Source organism: Octodon degus, unplaced genomic scaffold (genome assembly GCF_000260255.1).
Source record: "Octodon degus isolate 3935 unplaced genomic scaffold, OctDeg1.0 scaffold00124, whole genome shotgun sequence".
NCBI lineage: Eukaryota > Metazoa > Chordata > Mammalia > Rodentia > Octodontidae > Octodon > Octodon degus.
The window spans coordinates 966,021-993,234 of NW_004524700.1; the positions used below are offsets into that span (position 1 = coordinate 966,021).

At 40.5% G+C, this 27,214-nt stretch overlaps 1 protein-coding gene across 2 annotated transcripts in view; it reads left to right on the forward strand.

The window, feature by feature from the left end:
- The first annotated feature begins 9,324 nt into the window (after positions 1 to 9,324).
- Kcnn2 (potassium calcium-activated channel subfamily N member 2) overlaps positions 9,325 to 27,214 on the forward strand; it is a 164,461-nt gene continuing 146,571 nt past the window's right edge. The window contains exons 1-3 of one of the 2 annotated variants that reach the window (XM_004640587.3): positions 9,325 to 9,754; positions 10,461 to 11,749; positions 12,486 to 12,581. In XM_004640587.3, the coding sequence (XP_004640644.1) occupies positions 9,733 to 9,754; positions 10,461 to 11,749; positions 12,486 to 12,581 (1,407 nt within the window). In that variant the 5' untranslated portion in view covers positions 9,325 to 9,732. Of the gene's footprint in view, positions 11,750 to 12,485; positions 12,582 to 27,214 lie in introns of both variants that reach the window. The other variant, XM_023700573.1, reaches the window with a different exon arrangement.

The window sequence follows — 27,214 nt, forward strand, 5'->3', positions numbered from 1 at the left end:
ATATATTAGCTTGCATTAAGACACATTGGTAAATTGATACAGATAGAATTTACAGAATTTCAGAAATTGTGGAATCTCCCCCAGCCTTGTGGCATAGGCATTAGGGGTAGGAATGATGACCATTTGTGTAATGTAGATTTAAGATTCCCTCCAGAAAATTTTTTTCATAGATTTCAGGTCACCAACATAAGAGAACAGAAAGTAGGGTCTCCATAGTAAAGCCTTAACAGCTCAACCACCATAAATTTTTAAAAGCATAAAATTGTTCATAGAAAAATAAAAAAAAATTCAGATAAAGTTCCAGGATATTTGTTTAATAATTTTGGAGGTAACTTTTGAAAAATATATACTATATACTTCCATGTTTAATTCATAGTTTCTTTTCACCACTTAGGATTACCATTGAAATATGTGAGTTTCATCTTCAGTTCAAGGATGGGCTTAGTCATGTATGGAGAGACCACTTGCCCCCCAATAGGTTTTGAAATTTTTCTTATGTTGTATGAATATAAATGTGCACTAAATTTTAATCTATAAATTCACTCAATTAGCTATCCCATCTCCATTCCTTGCTGATTTTTATTTATCAGATTTAGTAAATGTCTCTAAGCTTGTGAAATGCAGAGAATCAGGAAGTCGAACAGGATTACTGAGTCTGAAGGCTTGCTCGTGAGTAACTAGCACAAATTTCTTGACATTGATTTCTTCTCCTAAGAGACAGTTGTTTTTATTCTTTGGACAAATTCTGAAAAGGTAAGTTGCTTATAAGATAATTTTTTTGTCACTGAATTCTTATGTGGATTTGGTTACCGAGATATAGTAATATTTTTTCTAATAAATATTAAAGCATAAATGTATATAGATAGAAACAAGTACATAAAAAAAGAAATAAATGACAGGTAGCTAAATACATTTTTAAAACTGTGATTCGACTAAAATAAAATAGGCAAAATTTGGAGAGAATTTTAGATGTACATGAGACATGTGAGTTTTCCAGAGAAGAGAACAGATGTCGGATTTCATGGTTTTCTATTGGGAGGGTTGGATGTAGACAGAAGAGAGGGGAAGAGGAATGAAGGCAGAGTGGCACAGAGCTATATAGGACAAGGACTTGTGGTGTGTGTGAGTGAGAGAGAAACACTAAGAGGTGATCCCAGAATCCTAAAGATAGCAGTGAATCCCTGTGGTATTCCTAGTATTTCTAGCAAACTTGATTCTTGTACAAGGTACTATAAAAAGCTGACTAGGCCTCCCTGGGACAGGAGTTCTTAGGAGTGTGAATTTTCATACACATACTACAATGAAGGGATTTTTCTCTTCCTTACTTTTGCCCCCAAACACTGGAGCACAAAGCAGTCCTCATGCTTCAGTAGAGTATTCTAGTTTTCATCTAACATTTCAACCATCCATAATAACTAAAAGTAACCCTGTCTTCTACCTCTTTCTTGTCCCAGAGACCTCCATGGTTTACCTCTACAGTAAGCTGATCATTCTGGCCCACCTGCCTACTAGCTTTGTTAAATTTCCATCACCAACTACAAGGAGTTAGGGTCTAACAATAGAGTAAAGTGACCAATCACCAAAATGGCCTTACTTGTGGCACCAACCATGTTTTATGGGTCCCTCAAGACACCCTCAGGTTCAATATTATACTAGAAGTGTTAGGTTTTTCAGCAGTACAGCAGAGAAGCAAAAGTAAAAGAATGGAAAAGTCCTTTATTACCGTTGAGCAGGACACAGAGAGGATGGATGGCAGGGAGGTAGGGTGATCCTCTCACCTGCAAAAGGAAGGCTGAGACTTTATGGACTTGTGATAGGGGTGGAATTTGAGGGGCAGGTTCAGTGACAGACAGGAGTTGAATGAGGGCTCCTTTGTGTGTGCAGAAAAGTTATCCAGGACTGGTGTGGGGGCGAAGGAGGCAGTAGCCATTAGGAAGATAAGCTGTTGTTTTGGGGATTCACCCATGTTGAATAATTTACCAGTTTGTACTCAGGCGGGAACCTTTCAAGAGGAACTCATTGAAAGCTGTATGTACTCACAGACAAATACACAGGTGAGAAGAAAGCAGAGTACTGCACAGTGCATGGTTTGAGTCAGCTGCAGTGGTTAGCTTCTGTGCCTTCAGGATGTGCTACTTTCTCCATTGCCAGTGTGTGACATTGTTTTTGGAGTATTGTCAACCTGGGACTACCATCTGAGCTTCCTGCGACAGGAAGGCTGAGACTTTGTGGACTTGTGATAGGGCTGGAGTACATCTCTTCCTGTCGCAGAGATGTACTGGGGAATTACATTGATATGATTAATTGATTCATTGCCCATTTGTTGAACACTCCCCAACTAAACACTTCCTAGACATTGGCTAACATATGACTCAAGGGGCTGACCATAAATCACCTCCTTAGCCTAAACTCTTAGGTGTGGGTTGAGGGGTTCATCATGAGTAACAAAGACATCAGTACCACTAAGGGGATTCTCAGCATTTAGAAGGGTTTAGCTACTTGAGGAAGGCAAGTTAAGATAATCCACTATACCAGGCACCACGTACTCAGGTGGTACTACTTACCCAAGCAGACATACTTGAGTAAACATACTGAGTTTTCAACTGGAAGTTCCACTTCAAGGATTCCTACCTGTGGATACACTTCCACAAGTAGGAAATTCATATAGGCAAAGTTATCTATACCATAATTTTTGTATTATAAAGCCCTGAAAATAATTAGGACACCCCCAAATATGAAGGTGTTTGAATAGTGGTTTATTTATGTAGTGAAGTACCATGCAGCTATAATAAGAGTAATTAAGAGCTCTCTAGATTCATATGGAGACATTTCTAAATTGTTATTAAGTAAAAAAGGGTGAGAAAATATAATTGCTATTCTTTGCGAGAGGAAATATTCATGTATCCTCCTCCTAGAAGAGATATTCAAGAAGAATAAAACTTTTTGATTAATCTCATTTTAGTTTTTTAGTATACTTCATATACTTTGGAAACAAAGTATTCTTTTATGTATATTCTTTCCATTTGTGTATAAGATCACTAAAATGGATTTTTACTATTAGTTATTTAAGAAATTTGAATAAAAACATGACAATTACCTTGGTGAAAAAAACAAATGAAAAGACAATCCCACACCATGTAAATTATTTCTTCATGTAAGAATGAAAAATTGGCAGGAGCTGCTCCAAAGCTATCCACACTTGTAAGCTCCCCTAGACAACTGTCCGTTAGACAACAAGGAGCTACTGGGTCAGCTTCTCTAAGATGGTCTCTCCCTCCCTCAGTCTCTCCTTTTAAACTGAGCACACAAGTGCGTTTGTTTTGGTGCCACAGGTACCCACTAGTATCCTATGAGACACTTGCTGCCTTTGTAGAGCAGGCCTGCACTGCCTTCCTTGACTGCTGAGTTCTTTGAGCTGTGTATGCTTCAAACAGCCAAATTTCACATGGCAGGCTGGGTGTGGGAAGCACTTTTCAACCACACTGAAGGCTGAAGAATAAACTTCAAGAATCCCTACTGAAAATTTCACTCGTAAGCATTTGAACATACACATCAGAGGAGTCCAAGGGTAGTATAACTAAAAGGTTGAAGAGAAAAATTCATTCATGGCTACAAGTAACCAGTATTAATCATCTTGAAAGAATGGTTTCATCCTATTTCCTTTATACTCTGTTAGGGTCATTTGATGACAGTTGTTTTTAACTGTACAGTTTAGTATATGTTGTGCTATTTATATGTCATTAGCAAAATCTAAATTGCACAATTAAAATGAAATAGCTTATTTATATACCGAAATTCTTTTTGGGTCTTATATTGACTCATAATACTATTAGGATTTTATAACCCATTTGGCTGAATTCTCATGTGGAAAAAAATCTTCAATTCTGATATGCTTTAAACTGTATAGATGATAATCACTTATGTTACCTAAGAAAACTTTTTCTCCTTCTTCACAATCTTATTAAATAAAGACTGCTTTACTAATATTCCCTTAAGTTCATTCTTACATTTTAGCATTCAATTTTATTTGAGAATTTCTCTCATTCATTGTAAATAACTTGAGAGACAATTCGTATATACAGCCTAACCATTTAGAGTACAAGTTAGTAAGTAGCTTTTAGTATATTCACATATCCTGAATTGACTCAAACATTTACTTTCATGATTATTTTGCCTTGGGGAAGAGCTAGAATTAGATCAGATGCATTAAAGAAGGTGGATGCAGCCCCTGCGACGTTTCTATGGGTTGCCTTTACATTGGCTGACACTGAGCAGCAGCATTCCCTGGAAACTTTTTATCACACTTCCTAGAGAGAACTTCCAGAACTGCTTCAGAGAGGAGCCAGAACAAGGGAGTCATTGTCTTCAAAGTAAAGAAGAGATTCTGGGAACGTTTAGTCTTTCCTCAGGAGTATGATATTAGCAGTAGACTTTTCATTGATGCCTTTTGTCACATGGATGAAGTCCTTCTCTTTAAATCCTTATTATTCTTACTTTGTTGGGCATGTTTATTATGTAAAGATTTTTGGATTTTGTCAAGTGCTTTCTTTCTGTTAATTGAGATTATTATTAGTTTCTGTCTTTTATTGTATTGGTATGTGACATTATGCTAATTTATTTTCCAATAATAGATTAACCTTTCATTCCTAAAATAAATCCCACATGCTCATGACATATAGTAATTGTCATATATTGCTGTGTTCAGATTCATTGTATTTTGTAGTAGATTTTTTTGTCTACTTTCTTTTCTTATGATGCATTTTGTTTAGTGTCAGAGTAATACTAATCTCATTAAATGTAAGGAAGTGTTTCTTCGTTCTCTCTTTTTGGGAAGAGGTTCTGAGGAATGATATTATTTTTTACAACTGGATTCACTAGTGAAGCTCCATATGGGCCTTGTCATTTCTTCAGGGGAAATTTTAAAATTAAAAATAACATCATTTTATTTTTTTTACAGCCTACTTAAACTTTCTGCTTAATGAGTTAGTTTTGATAGATTGTATATTTACAGGCTCTGATTATTTCATCTTATTAATTTATTGGCATATAAAGTACATTTTATTCCCTTATGATCCTTTTAATTTCTCTGAAGTTACTAGTGATATTCTCTCTGTCTCTCTCTCTCTCCCCCTCTCATCCTTGTCAATGCACCTAAGGATTTGACAATTTTGTTGAAGTTTCCAACTAACTTTGCTTCACTGACTTTTTCTGCTACTTTTCTCTTTATTATATTTAATTTCAATATCTTTAATTTATCTATCCTTTGATTTGGCTTAGTTTGCTCCTCTTTTTCCAGATTCTTGAGCTAATGTCAGATATATTCTGTTCATCCACTTTAGGTATGTGCACCTACACACTTCCCTTGGTGCTGCATCTAAATGCATAGTATGTTTTTGAGTCAGTGAATGTTGTCTTTATTTATATGTAAATATTTTGAAATTTCCTCAGTGATTTATTCTCTTTACTCAATTACTTGGGAATATGTTATACAATTTGCACACATTTGTGAATTTCACAAATTTTTATTTTTTGGCTGCTCTTTGTTTTGATTTTAGCTTTTTTTGGTTGTTGTTGTGTGTGTATGTGTGTATTTAGGACAGGGTGTACAGGGTCTCACTGCATAGAGCGGACTCATCCTGCTTACACCCTCCCAAATGTTGGGATTACAAGTGCGTGCCACCACGCCTAACCTCAATCGTCCTCTCAGCACACCTCCACAGTTTGAACATGCACAGCAGGCTCAGGGGTCGAACTCCCAGGCCCTGCATCTAAGCAGACGCTTTAATCCCCTGAGCTATTTGGCCAGCCCAGTGTTGCTCTTTCATCTATACCTTTTTCATGTCTTTATAAATTGTCCTGTTGATCAAATGAAGTCAACAGGAAAACAGTTCAAGATTATAGAAACCAAGTATCAGTGAGGAAGTATCCACAAACCACTCACAGGCAGTTCCTTGTAATGACAGGTTATTACTTGTTCTGTAAGTGGACACAGTTGTTAGTTTATTCTGCTGTGGAAGACATGGCAAAGTGTGAAAGTGACACACTGCATAGATGCAGAAGCCTGAAACCTGGCTTTTCTGTGCCTCTTTACTACATTAGGCAGGGTGGCTACTGCCCCCAGATGTTATCCAACTGCAAAACGGAGATAATAAAACCTATTCTGCCTTTCACATGCAGTGTTGGAGATGAAAACACAATAATAATGAGAAATTTTTATGAATTAGAATTAGCTCTTCAACAAATTTTCCTTTAAAAGAATTTTGTTTGTTTTAGATAGGGTCTCACTACATAGCCCAAACTGTCCTTGAACTCATGATACCCTTGTCTCAGCCTCCTAAGTATGGGTAGTATAGACATGTACCAGTACATGCAGTTTCTCCCTTTTCTTTTTTTTTTTTTTTTTGTGGTGTGACTGGCTCAGCCCACCCTGGGGGCGGGGCTGGCATGGCATGCAGGGATCAAACCACGGTCCCTGCATGTATGCCTCAACTTGGCTAAGCAGGCGCTTTAGACCGCTGAGCTATCTGGCCGGCCCTTCAAATGTAGTATGTTACTCATGATGGTAGGACAATATAGTATTTACAAATAATGATGTTTTCAGTACTTTCATGTTTCCGGAAATGTGAAATTGCTGTGCTAAGGGAGTGACTTACACTATGCTGATTCCCAACTTGAATTTATCACTAAGGAAAATGTGTGTAGAGAGGCTCTATTCTATCACCACCTCTGTGTTTGGCACCGCAAAATGACTGAATGGCCCAGAAAAGAAAAAATGAATCTCAGAAAAATACCTACTTTGTAGGTTTGTTGATGTGTTCTTTCAGATCACTCAGTATAAGAAACAGCTGCCCTGGACCCCTGAGGTGTCTGTCACACTCCCCAGAGTACTGCTTTTAAAGGCACAATACAAACAACACACACAAATAATCCCTGTGAAAACAACTACCAACAATGGCATAATACCAAGCTAAGTAAAATAATGAGATTGGAGTGTCAAAATCCTGAATCTTTTGCTCAAGACCCTGTAGCCTGGGAAACCTCCTAAGAAAACATGTATTTGTGTGGGCGTGTTGTCAGCATGTACATGTGCACAAGTTTTACATAAAACAAATATTATGTAAGAATGATACTTTTGTGGGTGCTAAGGAAAAAATAATTTTATACACACACACACATACACACACACAAAATGATGCTGCAAATAGTTATTTAATTGATTAGCTTTCAAATGCATTTTGTGGATGAGTATGACCTCTGGTGTTAATCTAGGGAAATTCTAGCACTTAGAGACCTTAGCAGATACAGACCTTAGCAGAAAGGTAAGAAAAAAATGTAATTTGCCGTAAGCTTTTAAGTAGCTGGCCTTTATTTTTGTGTCTTGTCTTTCTTCATTTCCTCCTTTCCTTACTCTAAATGAACAAGTGCTAGGCGGGATGCACTGTGAAAGAATATTTACATTGCTCTGACAGCTTGACACATACGTACCTCGACAATCCTACATGAGAAAAATCCCAACGTTATGATATACATATTTAAAAGTGTATTTATTAGCTTAAAATTATCTGTTCAATAAATCATGAAAATAAAACTTTGTCCTCATCCAATAGTACAAAATGCCCCAAAGGTATGATGAAGGACAATGTTTTGGGCTTTTTGCTCATGAGTTCTCACTATCTTGCTAAAAGAGGCTTACCATAGTTTCTGAATGCACACATTAACCAGACACTGTGAACGGGTGACCAGTTGAGTAGCTAATGAAGAGGATACAAATGTGTCCCCTCTAGTCCTACCGCCACAGTATTAAATTATTTTAAAGAGACTTCAAAATATTTGCTAGTCTAAAGTACTGTTATGCTGGTTTCTGATAGTCTGACAATCCCCAATACTGAGGAACAAATTTCCATTTTTTTCTCTAAATTGTGTACCTTCCCCTGAACTGACTTTAAGAGGTAAAAATCCTAACATTAACTTGAATCTCAGCACTCTGTGTCCATGATTAGTGACATATTTAATCTCAAAGAGTAATTCAAAAATATGTTAATACCCAGCAGGGGAGATAACAATGTTCATGAAAAATATGGTGAATAAATTTTAAAAAAAATTTACAATGAAAGATATAGGGCCGGCCAAATAACTCAGTGGATTAAAGCACCTGAAAACAGGTACAGGGGTCGGATTCTGGGCCTGCTGTGCCGGCCTCACCCCCTGGGGCGCCCTGAGACAGCAACTGAGACTGGGTGTGGTAGTGTGGGCTGTAATCCCAGCTCTTGGGAGGCTGTAAATAGGCGGATCACTAGGAGTCAGATCTAATAGACCTTCCCTAAAATACAAAAAAAAAAAAAAAAAGATAAATTTCCAAATATAGGTGATAAGTGTGTTGCAAAGGGAAATATTTTGAGTATTTACTTTGAAGGTGATTATTAGCAATTGTGCCTTTTACCCCACCAAACTGTATTTAAACGGAAGTATTTTGAAGCCTATTTCCTTGGTTTAATGTAATTTCTGTCAGATGAAAACACTTTGATGTTGTGTCCTTATCCACAGTTATTCATTGTGCAACTTCCGAGTCTCCCTCAAAGTCAAAATGACACCATTCGTGCAACATCAGCTGAGCTGTCCCCAAAGTTCGGTGAAATTCAATATTCCAAAAGTTTTATTAATTTCTCATCTTGGAGATACAGAACAAGTCATAACAGATTACAAGAATGCTGTCCCTGACCTTCACCCATTAAAATTTTATTCCCTATTAAGACCGGTGAAAAATTCAAGTCCTAAAAGTATTATCTTGAGTCAGAGAGTTGGGGGTCTAAAACCAACCCTGCACCGTTTTTCCTTTTGAATCTATTTACTGGCATGTACAGAAAATTTAAATTGTGTAATGCACAGAGAATACCCTAAAGTGAATTATTCATTCCACAGCATTGAAAACACTCTCCACCCACCCCCCACCCCCCTTATAAGTAGATACCAGGTAAGCAACTTTAGGGCAGCTGCCCAGCAGAGTATCAAGAAATTGGATCCTGCTAAGAATTCCAATTACCTAATGAGGGTGATCCGCTTTCAAATTTCTTGGTCTAATTCATTATAATAATCACTACCATAAACATCTTGCTTTCAAATCAATTTAAAATGGAAACAAATATTTACATGGTCAATTTCTTTAATTTTTCCTTTTTATTTTTGATGGAGATGGGATTTCAATACACAAAGAAATATAAATACAAAGACTTAAGATGGAGCAGTAACAAAGAAGCTTCTCAATGATCTCTCACCGCTTTGTGCTCCTATGACACAACACAAAAGAAAAAACACATCGCGGTGAATATAAAAAAACTACAATTTTATGGGTTTATTAAGTGCAAATAATCACTGTACCCAATTCCAGCAAAACTCCAGCACCGTGCCTGGGCAGCGATTATTCAGCCGGGGTTATCATATCATTACGGAGCCCGTAATTCCCAGCCCGGCTGCGGCTGTGAGCCCGCGAAGGCCCCTCTCCCACCCAATGCTGCAGTCGGGGATTGGTGAAGCGCAGCGCTCGGTTGGCTTATTCCTGACCAGCCTCTGCTTTGTGTCTGTACCGCAGGTGAGGAAGAGGAGGAACCGAGGAGCCCCCAGATCCAGGCTGCAGCCGCTCCCGCGCCGCCGAGGCAGCCTGCGGAGCCACCCACCCGGCTACGGGAGGCCTGAGCGCCACAGCCCGGGACCGGCGGCCGGGGGCGCCAGCCCTCCATGTTACGCAGAGGGCGCACATGTGAGCCGGCGGGAGTGGGGAAGCCCTCCGCCCCCGCCAGGGGGCCCCGGGAAGCCCGCGCGGCGCCTCCCGCGGACTGCGGGGATCCCCGCCGGCCCCGCCCCGTGCTCCCCCGGCCCGAGCCCGCGGTTAACCCTGTCCGCGCCGCGGCGCACTGGGGCTGGAGCGCGGGAGCCCGGTCCCACGCTGGGGCTCCAGGCGCGGCTGCTGCGGGGAGCTCCCCGCGCTGGGCCGACCTGCTCCCCTGGGCCCGAAGCTGGGGTCGCTTCCCCGGGTTTCACCTAAACGCCGCGGCACTGGCATCGCTAGTCGCCAAACTTTTCTCCCCAAGGCCGGCGCCCCCGCAGTTACTCGGCGGGCCGCTTGCAGGCCACTCCGCGCGGGATGGTCTTACGGGGCGGCGGGCGGAGCGGCGGGGTCTCCAGTCCGGGGCTGGGCAGCCGCGCGTGCTGCAGGCCCGAGAGCAGGGATCGCCGTGGTCCACACCCGCGGGGGGCGGCGGCGCGCAGGGAGCGCGCGGCTCTGCCCATCCCCCGGGGCGGCTGCGCCGCGTGGGGCTCGCGGTCTCCAGCAGTGCTGCGAGTCAGCAGGCGGAGCCCCCGGCCCGCGCTCCCCAGGGCTTTCCTTTGCGCGCACCCCTCCCAGTCTCCCTCACAGGCGCTCCCCTAACCCGCGCGCGCCGCAAACTCCGTCCCGGTCCCCGCAGGTGATGTCATGCCCATTGTTTTGGTGCGCCCAGCCAATCGGACTCGCCGCCTCAATTCTACCGGAGCCGGCATGGGCCCTTCCTCGCACCAGCAGCCGGAGTCCCCGCTCCCGACCATAACGCATTGCGCAGGGTGCACCACCGCCTGGTCTCCCTGCAGCTTTAACGGCTCTGACATGGAAACCCCATTGCAGTTCCAGCGCGGCTTCTTCCCAGAGCAGCCGCCACCGCCGCGCTCCTCACACCTGCATTGCCAGCAGCAGCAACAGAGCCAGGACAAGCCGTGCCCACCCTTCGCGCCCCTCCCGCACCCGCACCCGCACCACCACCCGCACCTCGCGCACCAGCCGCCCGGCAGCGGCGGCAGCAGCCCATGCCTCCGGTGCAACAGCTGCGCCTCCTCCGGTGCCCTGGCGGCGGGGGCGGGGGCTGGGGCGGGGGATAACCTGTCCCTGCTGCTCCGCACCTCCTCGCCCGGCGGCGCCTTCCGGACCCGCACCTCCTCTCCGCTGTCGGGCTCGTCGTGCTGCTGCTGCTGCTCGTCGCGCCGGGGCAGCCAGCTCAATGTGAGCGAGCTGACGCCGTCCAGCCATGCCAGTGCGCTCCGGCAGCAGCCCGCGCAGCAGCCCGCGTCCGCCTCCCAGTACCACCAGTGCCACAGCCTGCAGCCCGCCGCCAGCCCCACGGGCAGCCTCGGCAGCCTGGGCTCGGGGCCGCCGCTCGCGCACCACCACCACCACCACCCCGCGCACCCGGCGCACCACCAGCTTCACCAGCCCCAGGCGCGACGCGAGAGCAACCCTTTCACCGAAATAGCCATGAGCAGCTGCAGGTACAACGGGGGCGTTATGCGGCCGCTCAGCAACTTGAGCGCGTCCCGCCGGAACCTGCACGAGATGGACTCGGAGGCGCAGCCCCTACAGCCGCCCGCGTCCGTCGGAGGAGGTGGCGGCGCGTCCTCCCCGTCCGCAGCCGCCGCCGCCGCCTCGTCCTCAGCCCCGGAGATCGTGGTGTCCAAGCCGGAGCACAACAACTCCAACAACCTGGCGCTCTACGGAACTGGCGGCGGAGGCAGCACCGGAGGCGGTGGCGGTGGCAGCGGGCACGGCAGCAGCAGCGGCGCGAAATCCAGCAAAAAGAAGAACCAGAACATCGGCTACAAGCTGGGCCACCGGCGCGCCCTGTTTGAGAAGCGCAAGCGGCTCAGTGACTACGCGCTCATCTTCGGCATGTTCGGCATCGTGGTCATGGTCATCGAGACCGAGCTGTCGTGGGGCGCCTACGACAAGGTACAGGCTTGTCCCCTCGCCCAGCCTCCCGGAGCGGGGCGCCTTCGGTTGGGCTGGGCACCGGTGGGAACTGTCCCCGGGATGTTCGGGAGTGCCTGCCGGGACCGCGACGGGGCTAGGATGTAAACCCCTTAGCTGAAAAGGCGACTCGGAGCAGGGTCCTTTCCGCGTGCCGCCAAAGTTCTCGAGGCGCTGAGAGTGCTCAGCACGTTCGGGCATATTAAATAATTTCTGGGCGTGTGTGTTCTTCCCATGGTGCTCAGATTTAGGAGTCCAGGTGCTTTTAACTTGCAACTTTTAAAGTCAGGAGTAACTTTCTAGCGGGCCAGGTACAGCTGTTGAGTTCTTGCTGGTGCCTTACCTGCAGCTGAGCCAGAGCCCCCTCGTGTGCACTCTTCGGGATTGGTTCTTTTGTTTGTTGTTGTTTTGCTTTGCTTTTGGACTATAGAGTGTTACTATAGAGATAAAGCTAGTCTTGAACTCACTTTGTAGCTCAGGCTAGCCTCAAATTCGCAGTGGTCCTCCTGCTTCAGCTTCTAGAGTGTTGGAATTACAGCAGTGTGTCACCACGGTCAGTTTTGGGGCTGAAGGAACTGACACTGCAGAAGCAACACGTCCCCCTACCATGCTTGGGACCCCTGCTATGAATTTGAATACACTCGCAGGGCATAGACCCTCCTGGCCTGGAAGGTGGGTAAAAGTGGTCCTTTCTTAAAGGTTGTCTTCTCTGTTGCAGGCGTCGCTGTATTCCTTAGCTCTGAAATGCCTTATCAGTCTCTCCACGATCATCCTGCTCGGTCTGATCATTGTGTACCACGCCAGGGAAATACAGGTAATTTAGGCTCTGCTTTTTATGAGTGACCCAATGCCATGCAATCAGCCTGGGCAAAAGCAAGACAGCAGGGGCTTTACGCAAGTCGTTACATCCTTGTTTGAGGTGAGGAAGACACTGTATTCCAGTGTCAGCATATGACCTGCTATTTGAAGAAGTTAAGAAAAAAACAAGGCAGTACTACACATTTAATACAGTAGTTTCTGAGATGTACTTGTTAAATTATTAAAGTTTTCCTCTAGTTGTCTTTAGGCAGATCCACTTCTCCATATCAGTCACATTTGTTTTTCTTAAAACAAGTTATACACTGTCTTTAATCTGGACAGTACATGTGTGTTCTTTAAGACATCTTTTCTTGGTAAGATATTGGGTGGTGCCTGTTCATCTGAATTTTCTCCTATAAAGCAGCATAAAGAACAAAATATGTTTGTTCTATTGCTAGCTGATATAAGCGTAAAAAAAAACTGTTTTCTGTATTCCCCAACATTTCAAAAAAGTATATTAAGTTTAGTTTAAAACTTCTGTATAGCTCTTAGCTGAGTAGATTTTTAGCTACAGTCAGTAATTTATTTTTTTAAATGTCATATAAAAGCTCTGGCCACTGACCTTAACAAGAAGGTGCTAGCATTGCTTAAATCCAGCTAGGAGCTCTACTGTTAGATTGGGCTACTACTGATGATATAAAAAAACTGAAATTTATGGCTCTTTTTGTCAGTTGTGTACTGTGTTATAGCTCATAGTCAATGGAACATTAAGGTTGGTGAATTAAGATACCTAGGGATTTTCCCAATTTTGGGTTGCCGCAGATACGTATTCTCTGATTCCTTTGAGTCATGGTTAGATATTCAGTGGGACTATAGAACTTTCATATTCAGGTTGCCTTCAAATTTAAGGCATTGTGTAGTAAATGTGATGTAATTTAATATTAGAGTGAATTAATTTTAAATTAGTAATTAGCAGACACTAACTTAAAGCAGTCTCAGTATTTTCCCAGACAAAATAAAGGTGCACTTAACCCCAAATGAATGGGGCAAATTACTTCATTTTGCATTTATATTTTCTAATAGTTTGAACAGTGTGTTTTTGAGGAGATAAAGGTAGGAAGTGAGAATTAGCAAAAAATGAAAGTATTTGCAGAAAAGTAATACAACTTCCCTGGCAAAACAGGGCAAATACATTTGAATTTTCTTTCAGAATTTACACAGATCTATCTTTAATTTAGTCTTGGTGCTTTAAGATTCTTTTGATATGCTTTCAGATGTTATAAAATGATACTGAAATTTAACTTAAACATTAGAAATGTATCTTCTCATGTATATCTGAAAAGGAGACAGAGCTAGATGGAACAAAACTAGTTCTTTGCCTCAGTTTACACATAGGTACTGGAAGTCAGAGTGGTAGGTAGCTTGCCAGCCCTCTCAGCTAGAGAGTACAGTGCCAGGACAGGCCCCCTCCTCACTTCTGGTCCACGATCCTTGCTGTGTTCTGTTCCTTTGCCAAAGCCCTGAAACATGGCCATTGTTTTATCTGCAATTTCTCCCTCAATCTAAGTGTTGTTATATGAATAAGGTATGGTTCAGATATTATTCTAGAATGACATTGTATATTTTTAAGAATCAAGTAACTTTAAAAAATGTTTTGCTTGGAGGCCAAAGTTATTTTCCTTGATACACACCCTTGCAGGGGAGAGACCTCCTGAGTTTTGTTGAATATTAGCTTCCCTGGGCTTGTCTGTTTTTTCTGAAAAGAAAACGGCTAAATGAGCCTTTATGGGGAGAACATTTGCTGTTGTTAATGTCAAGGACAAAGTGTTTCCATGAAAATACTGACTTTAAGAATTCTTGGGTGATATTTTGAAATAACTCATAAGAGACTTAAGAGGAGCTGCCAAATTTAATTATGTGTCATAAATAGATACCCAAAGTTTTGAAATTTATAGAAGCTAAGAAACTATATAGCAAATTATGTTTGTATAGATCATCTCATACTTGAAAGTGTTCTTCTCATTGTTAGTCTGGACTATTTCTCTTACACAAATGCCTAGTTATATTGGTTAGGAGAGAAAAATGATAAGATTGAATCATTTTGGGGAATAAACACAATGAATTTCTTTACCATCTTGTGACATAAGCATCACAGAAGGTAGATTTTTAAAAGTTGGGTTATTTTATGTAGTATATGGTTTCTAGTAAGCCTACCACACTTATTTCAAAGTAGAGGCTTGGATAATATCATTTTGTTACTTCGGATGATGCCATTTTTATACTCAGTGTTTTGTCTAGAGGGGCTTCCTTCTCAGAATAAAGCTCTAAACTTTCCTCAAAGATTCTTTGAAAATTAAGTAAAATTAAAAAACGGTCAAATTAGAGTAAAGACATCAAGATGGAAGTCAAGAACCTGCAAAAAGTAACAGTGTTATAATTTGTCCGAAGAAGCATCTCAGCAAAGCTCTCAGAACACTTCACTCTGAAGCTCAGCAAAACAAGTGCACAGGTTCATGTATATTCATGGAAAATGACAAATTGTGTCCTTCTTTTAAAGTTATTGATGTCATTCTACTAGGTATATTTCTTCCATAAAAAAACTTTTAAGTGAATGGGTACCTCTCAGTTTACCATAATGAATTTTAAATATAGTTCCTTATCTTTAAGGACCAAATGCATGTCCTTGAATGGAGCATGTAATTTAAACTGAAGGACACGGTATGATGATTGGATAGTAGCAGGGAGCTAGTGTATTTCTGGTGTGTGATATGATTTCCCACTGCATTCAGTAACAGTAAGTGATGGAGCTGATATTCTGGTTCTCTGTCCCCTGGAATTATTTAGTGAAGCACGGGGAGGCCCTGACATTTTCATGGAGAACCTTGGAAAGCAAGTCAGTGTGACCTTTTGTAAAATGTTTATACACAGGCTGGCAAAATAAAACAGTTCAGGTGAGTCATGGGCGGAAGTGCTTGGATTAAAATAGGGTGATGGGGAAGCTTTGTAAGAACACAGCTCAGTAAATTTAAACTTCCATGTCATTTTTCAGTACCACAGACAGCTCAAGGGACCAGGCTACATAGTTTTTTCATTTCACTAATTACTCTTATTCCCTATGAACAAAAATAACTTTTTCTTCTGAAAGGATACTTAAATAGTAATATCATGTTGTGGAGGATTTGTAGGTAAATGGATATTAGACTTTTTGAAATTCACATTTGGCCTTGCTTTCTGTATTTTATCACTGAAGCCAAAAATGTGGATAAATAAATGAATTCTATTAAATAAAATTTAATAGAATATATCTCACCACCTCCTAATGAAAAAATACTATAGGAATTGAGTTGTCCTTTTTTTTTTTTTTTTAACAGTTTGGAATTCTACTTGATAGCAAATAAAATGCTTTCCTACCTCATCTCAAGGTCAAATAGGAAACACAGAAGCGAATTTTGGTAACATTCCTTTCTGCCTCCATCCTGCAGTGGAGTCTGAGATATGTCTGACAATATGTGTAAAGCAAAGTTCAAATACTTCCTAAGATCTACAATATCAGAAAATTTGAGTGTAAATTTCACTTCATCATTTCAGCTTTGTTGTACTATCATTTTTCTTGTGAAAGCAATTTTAGTGGAAAGAGATATTTAATATTTTGAAGTTGGCAAACACTGAAGATTTAAACTGAGAAGGAAAGCCCTTTGGGCTGTCAGTTGAGTTTTCTTGTTCTCATGGGAAGAATGACAGGTTCTATACTTTAATTAGAAAGTATGCTTTTTGTCTGTTTTTGTTTTGATGGTAAATAATATATAGCATTAGGGAAAATACTCTGATTTCTTGATATCTTTTTCAATAGGATAACTAAAGCATCTCTTGCAAGTTAGCTTTTCAAAGGCGGACTGTATAGAACAATAACTGAAAGAACAGAAAGTGTGAGAGCTCTTCATCAATACACCAGGGCCACACCAAGGCGAAGAAATAGGTGCAGGCCTTAGCACCTTGTGAAGTCTTCTGACCTGGCTGGGGAGGGGTGGCTCCTTCCCACTGGGTGGGTGCCGAACTAGTCCTGTGAAGGTCGGGAAGGAAAGATCACTTTCCCATTCCACTGGAGAGCAAGTGGAAAATACCTCCTAGTTGCTATTCTTATTAATAGCAATGCATAATTAATATTAATAGCATGTATAATGAAGGGAATTCAAACAGTAAAATATAAATATCAGTTTAAGAAGAGTTGTGACATTATAGTTTCATATTGTTATGTTTTATAAATTTACTGTGGATTATTTTGACAACTCTGCTGAGAAGTGATAGGAAATTAGGAGTTTTCTAGGATTTTGCTGTTACAAGCAATGCTAAAATGAATAGCCTATGCATTCATTTCAACGTACAAATCTGAGTATGTATATGATAAACTTCTGGGAGGAAAATTGCTGAATCATATTAGGGCTAAATATGTAGCTCAGTGGTAGAGCACTTGCCTGGTATGCAGGAGATCTGGACTTGATTCCTAAAATTGCAAAAAAAAAAAAAAAATATATATATATATATATATATATATATATATAATACTATAGATGTAATATATGTGTGTGTACACATGTGATATATGTATGTGTCTGTCAGGAGACTGTCACCAAGATAAAAGTAGATATTTCCTGCTTTCCTAGATCATTTTTAATTGTGGGTATAATAAAGAAGAATTTTATAATTCTCTTGGACTGGACAGAGCTCATAACTTCATAGTCTTCCTGCATTTATTTAGTAGTATCTAGCCGTAACCTGCTGACAATTGAATAATTATTATAAAATTGTCAAAAGTAAATACTTGCCAATTTTTTCTATTTTAGTTTAAAAAGTTTGGGGAAAATTGGGAAAGATGAAAGTAGTTAAAATAGTAGAGATTTTTTAAAAAGTAGAATAGATAATCTTATATTGGTTTTAGGTCTCTGTTATATCTATGGAGTAGAAGAAAATGGTAATTATAGGTTAACTGTGAGACTGCAGAAGACAATAAGATGTAGAGGTTGCCTGGACTGCTTTATTGTGCGATGCTCTACTCAATGACTGATGTCTATATTGTCAGCAACTTCTACATCAGTAGTAATGAGCCTCTCAGGCCTTTTGACTTCAGGTATGCATTGTAGTAACAAAATCACTCAGGACTAATTTTCTCTGCCTGCTTGTGTAAAGATCTCTGCATTATTAATGCGTCTGACTCTAAATAAAGTGATCCCAGTGTGTTTACAGAGCAGCATCACAAATGAATGAAGAGTAGAATTTTAAGTTTATCACAAGGGGGTTCACATCCTTTTTCTGGACGCATTTTCTACAGCTGGAGGCAAAGGACACTGAGGGCTGTCATCATTCCAAACCAAAGCTGGCAGAATGGACAGAGGAAGTCTGAACTGATTTAACTTCTGGAATGTTACATTTGGCTAGGGTATAAGGTGGTTTTGTGGGATAGTTTTAGAGAGGATTTCTGCTCATTAGGAAATACAGAAGGGACCTTTGTTCACAATATTAATTTGTTCCAAAATTTTGGAAAAGATGGCCATGTTTGTTCGTATATGGGAAAGATGACTGTGGTTGTGTTTGTCACCCAAAGCAGAGTTTGCAAACAAAAAACAAAAGATTTGCCAAAGCTTTCTGCTTGCCTACCAAGTAGTTTGGAAACAAACACATTCCTGAAGTGAGGTACCATTCTAATATGATATTTACTAATTTGTGAATGTAGTTCAACTTGAAATGCCTTAAGAATTCTATTTATAAAACTAGAAACTGTCTGGAGTGCACAAACTTTAATCATCACCTTTCCTAGTCTTCCTCCCAACACAAGAATGCCTTTGATGTCCTCTTGTATCAAAGCCACATGGTTGCTGCTTGAATCCTCTTCCTACAAGGCTGTCAGTTACATCCCTTGGTAGCTCCTGCTTTTTGGAACATTTCCTTTATGTTGAATTAAAGTCTGATTTTAATCTTTCCATATTGCATATTTACAAATTTTTGGAGCTCTCCAAATGATAATGTGTTTCCTTCCCACTCAGAACTGGTAGTTCAAGGAAGTATAATAGGAATCAAAAAATAAGTAAGGCAATGACATAATTGATATTAAGTGCCATGGCAAGGATAGAAAGGATGAAAATGGAGAATGGATGCTGTGGGCTGTATACATCAAGAGTGCCATGGAAGGACTCTCTAAGGAAGTGTCATTTAGACTGAAACGGAGAAGTAGCCATGTAGGCAGAGTTTGGAATCAGCCCGTGCCAAGGCCTTAACAAATTTACTGTATGAATGGGAGAACACAAGTGTAGTCCAAGCAGCAGCACAATGGTACCAGATAATGTGGGAGGGGATGATGCAAGGTCCTGGTCAGAAATGGTTGTGCAACTGTGGTAAGGAATTTTGAACTTCTTTCAAGTACAGGGGCAAAATCATTGAAGAGCTTAAAGCAGAGGGAACTCATGATCCAATTGTTTGAATAATATAACGAGATTTATGTGGAGACACTTTGGAGGGTGTTAGCAAGCAGTTTGAGTGAGGAATCTTGCTGGACTTGAGAAATGAGGTTTGAGACCCATGTTGGAGATAGGACAGACTTACTAGTGAATTGTATGTCAATGCAAAAATAAGTGGGGTGGGTTCTAGTTAGGCCAGCTGAGTGTGTAATGAGGCAAAGGAAGACTCAAGTGGGAGAGGAGGAAGTGCAGTCAGAAATTTGCCTTAGCAGAGTGCATTGGAAATGCTGCTGAAGGCATATAAGAATCTACAGTCAAGAAGAAAGAGCCGTACAGGAAATTTAATTTGGAGAATTATCAGCAAAGACACTACTTAAACTCAAAGAAATTGATCAAATCACTGAGTGAGATAAGAAAAATGAGAAGGTCAAGGGTCCATCATCCTCTTATATCGAAAGGTTGACTAAAAGAAGAAAAAGAAAGAGAGAGCGAGCAAGAGAGAGAGAGACAGACAGACAGAGAAGAAACAGGAGAAGAAGAGAGAAATTAATTGGCCCTAAGCATCAGAGGCCCAGAGACAGTAGTGTGTTAAGGAGAAGGGCACCTTACACTGTGTTGAATGCTGCTGAGGTCCGTTAATAGGGATATAGCCGTGCTTTTGAGATTTGGCAAATGGAAGGTCATTTCTGACCTTGAGCCATTCCAGTGGGGTGGTGGAGAAAGAAGGCAAAGTATAGCTTCCAGTATAACAGAATAAATCGATTCTTTCTTTCACAGAATCACAGAGCAAACATTTAAACATTGGTCAGTTCACTTTAAATGCCCTCCTAGTTAAACAGTCCTAGTTTCTTCTAATATTTCTGGTCAGACTTTTTCGTCTTATCACATTTTTTGTGTGAAATTAACTCCATTTTGTTGAATTTTCTTTTCAAATGAGAAGTCAGAAATATACCCAGAATTGTCACATAGGATCTGCTAATGGTGTTATCTCCCTTCATAAAAAATGTTGTATTATACTGGATGTTGTTGATCTAAAATGAGCATTGCTTCCCACAAACTATTGCCAACTGATACTTGTGTTAAAATTGTAATTGGTCTCAATGTGTGGCTTTATATTTACTAGCCCTGTTAAGTAGCACTTTGGTTTTAGACCAATATTTCAGCCTGTCAGATGAGTTCTAATTTTGGTGCTTATTTTACAAATACTTGTATAGGTCTATAAAGTGCTGTGAATGGATGTTCTGGAAGAAGACTCTAGAGTCCACATCTGTGCTAGATTCTGTTCCAGAAAAGAAGATCAATATTAGTGAACCTTAGCTGGTATTCATACTTACCAATTACACACATGGTTCTTCTTACCTAGTTTTGTGGCTGCAAGTTTGGAAAACACCTTTGGCACCCATTCCAACAGCATGAGTTAGGCAAGGTCAAGCTCAGAATTGGGGCCTGTTTGTTGTTTACCATCTGCTCATCAGTAGTATCCAGTATAGCCTTTCAAGAATAATAACTCTATTGACTTTCAGCCAGCTTCCATTTCTCTGTTTTTTTCTGCAAGACCATCATGAGCACAGTCTGTCCCCTTGCTGAAAGCCACAATATCACGATCTCCCAGCCTATTAATGGTAGCTAACAAGGACAGAAGACTAACTTGCTTATAATTTAAAGCATTATAATATAAGCTTCATGACCTAATATCTTTTCTCTGAAAAAATTTTCCCTTCAGGTTATAAAATTAATAAGTATTCATGTTAGAAAAAATTTAAAATATAGAAAATATAAACAAGACTATAAGTTAGACTAATTGTATCAACCCAAGATGATTGTGTTATAGGTACTTATGGACATGCTGTTTGCTGTGTATCTGTATAAAGAAATTCTGTGTTTTCACGTAGTTATCACTTTTCCCATGTCATTAAATGTTCTTATTAACTGTACATTTTTTCCACCATGTGGGTGTCATCAATATAACTATTTTCCTTATGTTTGGGTAATTAATAAAAATTTTAAATAACTTAAAAATGTTCATTTAAAATTTTTACACAAATTTAGACTATTTAAAATAGTTGTTATAATGAGTACTCACGGAGATGAAATGTTTCTCTAAGCACCTCTGATGATTTCCTGAGGATTAACTGTCAAGAGCAAAATTATTGATTAAAAGCTCTTATTTAGGGCAATTGATCATTTGTAAAATCATCCTCTTAAAACTTTCTGTCACTCCTTCTTGCTTGAAGTCCTTATAAATTGCTTCAGTAAGTAACCCACCCATGTGGTGGTTTTCTGGTGTGTGTGGACCCTTATACCAACTAGAATTTTGAGTACTGTACTATATAAATCTGGGAAATTACTTCTGGGTAGTTCACGGCACCTTGCTTTTTTTTATGTGATCTTGATTTTTAAATATCGGTGAACAGTTTTGTAAAAGAACATCCACGTGTAATACTTAAAGGTTTCCATAGAAATAGTATGAAAGCATCATTAGAAGACAAATTTGCTCCTAAAATGTTGCCACTTCTTTTCATTATCAGAAAGTCTTAAAAACTATAATTTCTACCATTTTTTCTCTACAAACTTTCCTGCTGAGCAGAGCAGTCAGACTCTGAGCTGTTTACTGTTTTTGCAACGCAGTCTCATGGCTTTCTGCAGTGCCTCCGGAGCCAGCCTGTCTGGGCTCATTCCCAGGTCTTCCACTAATTAGAAGTGTGACCTTGGACAAGTTACTCCATCTCTCTCAACTTCAATTTCCTTGTCTGTGCAATGGGGATGGCAGAGCACTTCTTTCACCCAGTTGTTATGAAGATTAAGTGAGCTCATGTATGTGAAGTAGGCAGACTACTGCCTGAAATGTGTTCAGGGCCCCGTATAGGTCAGCTGCTGGCTGTTTTGTGGTTTGTTGGGGTGCAAGAGGAAGAATTACAGTCCAGCCACTCTGGGCTTTGAGAGGGAAACAAAATGGCCAATATTTGAACACTGTCCATTGATTTATTAAAACTTAATTTGTGTATGTTGCCCTCCATTTCTCTCTCTTTTTTTTTTTGTTTTTTGTTTTTTTTTGTTTTTTTTTGGGGTACTGGGATTGAACTCAGGACCTTGTGCCTTGTGCTCGCCAGCCAGATGCCTATGCTGCTGAGCTATCTCCCTGGCAGTCTCCTGTATTTTTTTTTATTTAAAGCTTTTGATCTCTATTAAACACCTTTAAAAAAAAAAATCAGTTGAGGTGCTCCCTGTGAGGAAGTTGGCAGCTGATCATCTTGTCTATTAGTTTCAAAACTGAAAATGAGTGTCAAAGTGCTATGATATCATGGCTTCTTCCAGGCTTGCCTTTTTCCCCTAAACCTACCCCAGGGGTGGCTGGCAACTGGCAACTGGGCCCCTCCTGCGCAGCTTTAACTCCTTAGCACTCACCTGACTGCACCTCCTGATCACTAATTAGGGCCCTGGTGGCTTACAGCAGTTAGGCAAGGCTCGCTGAAAAATAAGCAAAGGGAATTAATTTGGACAATGGAAAAACCTGGTATTGTATCTGCTTCTGAAAGAGTAAGAGATGGTAAGCAGCCAAAGACATCCGTGTACACTGCTGCCATCCGTAGCGCTTCTGCCTGTGCTCACTGTGGAGACCCAGGTTATTGAAATGGAAAGGTTTTTTTTCTTTCTGGACAAAGTATACTTCTTGTGAGAGTTTTGTTTACAAAGTGTGTTGTCACCCTAACCATCCTGCTTGGAGTACAACAGCCTGAAGTTCCAAAAAATGTTAGGTTAACAGTAGCCATATGATGAGTACTATTACAAAATATTCTTGGAAACAGGATAGGTTTACTTTTAATCAAGAAGTTTGCACCTTCTCCTTTTTATTTTAAATATTCACTAATTGTGTCTGTATTATGCCAGTCTCTGGTGTCACTGTTGCATTAGTTTGGGACTTTGCTTTTTAATAGTTTATAGGACTCACTGGGATTTAGATTTTGTATATTTTTAACCCTGACATGTAGATCAGTTCTTTTTTTTTTTTTTTTTTTTTTTTTTTTTTTTGTATTTTAGGGAAGGGTCTTCAGGGTGTTCAGGGTCTCACTACTAGATCGGACTCATAGTGCTCTGCCTGTTTACAGTCTCCCAAGGGATGGGATTATAGGTGCATGCTACCACGCCCAGTCTCAATTGCAGTCTCAGTGCACCCCAGGAGTGGGGCCCACACAGCAGACCCTGGGATTGAACCCCAGGCCCCTGAGCCTACTTGCAGGTACTTTAATATGCTGAGCTATATGGCTGGCCCTTCTTTTTTTGTATTTGGTACAGGTCTCATTGTGCAGCTCAAACTCGTAGCGATCCTCCTGTTTTCAGCCTCCCTAGTGCTGGGAATACAGGCTTGCACCATGACGCCAGTGGTGGGCTCAGTGTGCCTGGGGGCAGGGCTGGAGCAGCGTGTGGTACTGGGGATCGAACCCTGGTCCCTGCACTTGCCTAAGCAGGTACTTAGTCATTGAGATATCTCGCTGGGCTCATAGATCAGTTCTAATAGCCAAAATTCTATGTTGATAATTTGCTTTGTTTTCTTGAGTATCCTGAGTCCTTTTATCTAGTTACATATTTTTATTTACCTGTAATAAAATGCGGCTATGGCCAAGTAATTTGACCTCTATGCATATGGGTATGGAGTTTTTTTGTTTGATTACTAAGATAATTCCTCTTCCTCCCAGAAGCTCTCATGTTCCAAGGAAATCTTATGCAAACATTTGTCTATTTTGAAATGAATTGCTGAATTTTGGGGAGAAGGTGTAAGGCAGTGTCATGGTTTTGACCTTAATAACACTTTTCTTAGACTAGTGTCCATTGCTTCATAGTTAAAGGTTATATCCTAAAGCTATTTGATTTTTTTTTTTTTCTGAGTGGTTGAAAGACATTATATCCTAGCAGTGGATCTATTTTTATGGTCACAGATTATCGTAAGATATTGAAAAATAATAATTAGGCCACTTATTGAAGTTGTATGCATATGTTATGTCCAAGAGACAGCTGTGAGATTTATAGTAATAACTGCATTTTTTTAAAGATATACCATATATATATATATATATATATACATACATATATGTGCAAGTGAAACTGTTAATTTAAAAAATTTATTGCATTTACGTGGACTTAGTTACAAAATTTTTATTTATTTATTTATTTGGTATAGGGTCTCACTATGTAGCTCAGGCTTGTAGTGATACTCCTGTCTCAGCCTCCAAGCATTGGGATTATAGGCCTGCACCAGCACACCGGGTTTAGGTGGCCCACATGGCATGCCTGGGGTTCTGGGGCCGGCATAGAATGAAGTACGGGGGATAGAAGTCAGGTCCTTGCACTTGCCAGGAAGACACTTAGAATGCCAAGCTATCTCCCTAGCCCCCTAGTTATAGAATTTTAAGACTGAAACTTTTGACTTTTCAAAATTTCATAGGTCAGTATTCATATCATTAAATCATTCCATAGTTGGAAAGAGTTTGTATATCAAACAGCAAGAATTGCTATTGAGGTAAGAATGTCTGAGGATATATTTAGTTATATATGTTTTAGTTTACTTGCTTCAGCTTATTACTTAAACCTGTCACAAATTTTAATTCGGTTGTTGAAAAATATTTTGAATTTGAATTTTACTTCTCATTAGTTTTAATCAGGAATCTCACTCTTTAGACTCATATGTCAGTATGAAAAAGATTAATGAGTGTGTTTGAGTAGACTTTTACAATTTAAGCAATCATAATACAAAGCAAAATCTCTAATGTGCTTGTTTTTCAGAAAAAGTACCAATATTGTGTTAATGGAAGAAAGCTATTTTTTAAATTTCCTTTAATTGATATTCATGAGTTCTTGTAGGTTTTTTTAGTTTCATTTACAAAGGGCTCATTCTTCTGTATTCTTTTCTTCCTTTTCTTCTTCCACATCAGTCTTACACAGTTTCCTTCATCCCTTTTGACGTCTTTCCTCTTTTTTAGTTGGTGAGCACTGGCCACATTCTGCCCTCATCCTGGAATGTGTGCTTCGGGTGTTCCTTACATTGGGGATGAAGGTCTTCCCACTTACTATCGTGTTTTCCTTCTTGCTTAGTCAGACATTGCTTCATTGACATCTATTTAGAAATAATTTACCCACTAAGTGTACCTCGTCACAGCTTTGTACAACTAACCACAAAAGGAAACTGGACGTGTATTCATGTGTTCAAGACCCGGAGGAGGATGTGTTACCATGTGGGAACACAGTTCCACAACTCAAAAAACAGCAGGGTTGGAGATGAGAGAAGTAAAAGCGATAGCTCAGATCTGCGTGTGGTGTGTGCTATGGCTTCATTCCAGAGCTGAATGTAAATTTTTTCCTTTGTTCACACATCCTCTGTACTCTAATGATGTACATGATGACTTGTGGATTCACCTTGAGGTTGAAGTACTGTAGTCAATATTTTTCATATTTATAATCAGGTGCTACTTATCTAGTCCTCTTCTCCAAAAAGGTGAGCAGGTTTTTAAAAAATTGTCTCATAGGTTTTATGTTGAAATTGGTCAAGTCCTCCTGAGGGGCAGCCCCATCTGCTGGTGTTCTGAGGTCCCTGCTGGGTATGTTTACATAACTCATGCTCTTGGCCTCCCTGGCCTTATTTTCATTTGGGAATGTTCTGGGGAAACACATGCTGTGTTTTGAGACTTTCAGCCCTGTCAGGATTCCCTGCTTGCCTCTGATCCTGAGGGACTGGTGGAGGATATGTAATGATCTCTAACACCTTCAAGGTTGTCACCGTCATCAGAGGGAAGAACAGTAGTCATAAACATAACCTTTCCAGTCACAGTGGATCCTGTCTATTCCTTCTATTTGCTTGTAGGTTAAATATTAAAAGTTTATGAAAAGCCAAAGAGCTACTGCTTGAAAGCAGTTGATGCCACCTGATTGATCCCTTCACCATCCAACAGGTGTGGATGGCCACAGACCTTTGGGGACAGTGTAGGAAGAAAGACCAGATAACCACTTTCCATCTACAAACAACCAGGGCAATGGCAAGGAAGAACTTTGATTTTGGACCCAGATAGATTTGTGTTAGAACTGGACTTCACTGTGACCAAGAGAAGAGAGTGTCATCACCTCAATCTCACCTTTTTCTACTGTAAAATGAAAATGATTAGACCTTTCATTACATTGTCTTGAGATTCATGTGAGTTAATGTTATGAAGAACTAGGACACTACCTGGCACATCTTAATTCTCATTAGCTGTTAAATCCTTTTATTATTCTTCTGTTTCTTTTATTGAGTAAATACTTTAGCTCTAGCATGGAAGCAATCTTGACCCTAGGTGGTTCTAAAGTTGGGGGCTGTGGATAATGATGTGTTTAATGTATTTCAAGGCAGCTAAACCAAGTTCTGAGAAGAGGACCATGGAGCAGAAAAGACAACCTGTATTAATCAAAGCAGGGATTAGCAAACTGTAGGTCAGATTGTGCCCCCCCCCACAAATTTAGTATACCTGTTTTTAAAAATAAAGTTTTATTGACACAGCCATACACATTTAATAGGCATTGTATATTGTTGCATTTATGCTTTAGTAGCAGAATTGAATAGTTGCAGCCAAGCTTATATGGCAGGCAAAATAAAATGAATATTTACTTTCTGTTCTTTTATAAAAAAATGTTTGATAAATTCTAAGTTAGAGAAGAGGTTAGTTATAAAAGGCAAGCAGAAACATGCCAACAGTGTTTCTTCTGCCTTTGCTGCAGGTTGTTTTATTCTTTCCTATGAAATTTATAGTGGATAGAATTTGAGGTAAAGGCACTGTGGGAAAGGTAGACTTCTATAGCTAGAAGGCCTCACTATGACCCAGAATTTTGCCCTTTCATTGAGACTTGGCACTTCTGGGACTGAGGTGAAATTGTATATTTGGAATAGATTGACATAATTGAATAGATGGAATTGAGATGATAGAAGCTTCTAGAATCATGGTGCTTGGAGTCACTTTAGGGAGTCCATTGGGAACAGTTATATCTAGTATCCAACCTCTCTAGATGTGGTTTATGAGGCTTTGTATCACATCATGGAGCTTGTCTTGATCAGGAAGTAGTATGGATTTCTTATATTTTTAAGAAAATATTTTACCAGAGCTGGAGAGATGGCTCAGAGGATAAGTGCTTCCCTGGCAAGCGCAAGGGCCTGAGTTCAATCCCCAGTTTCACAAAAAAA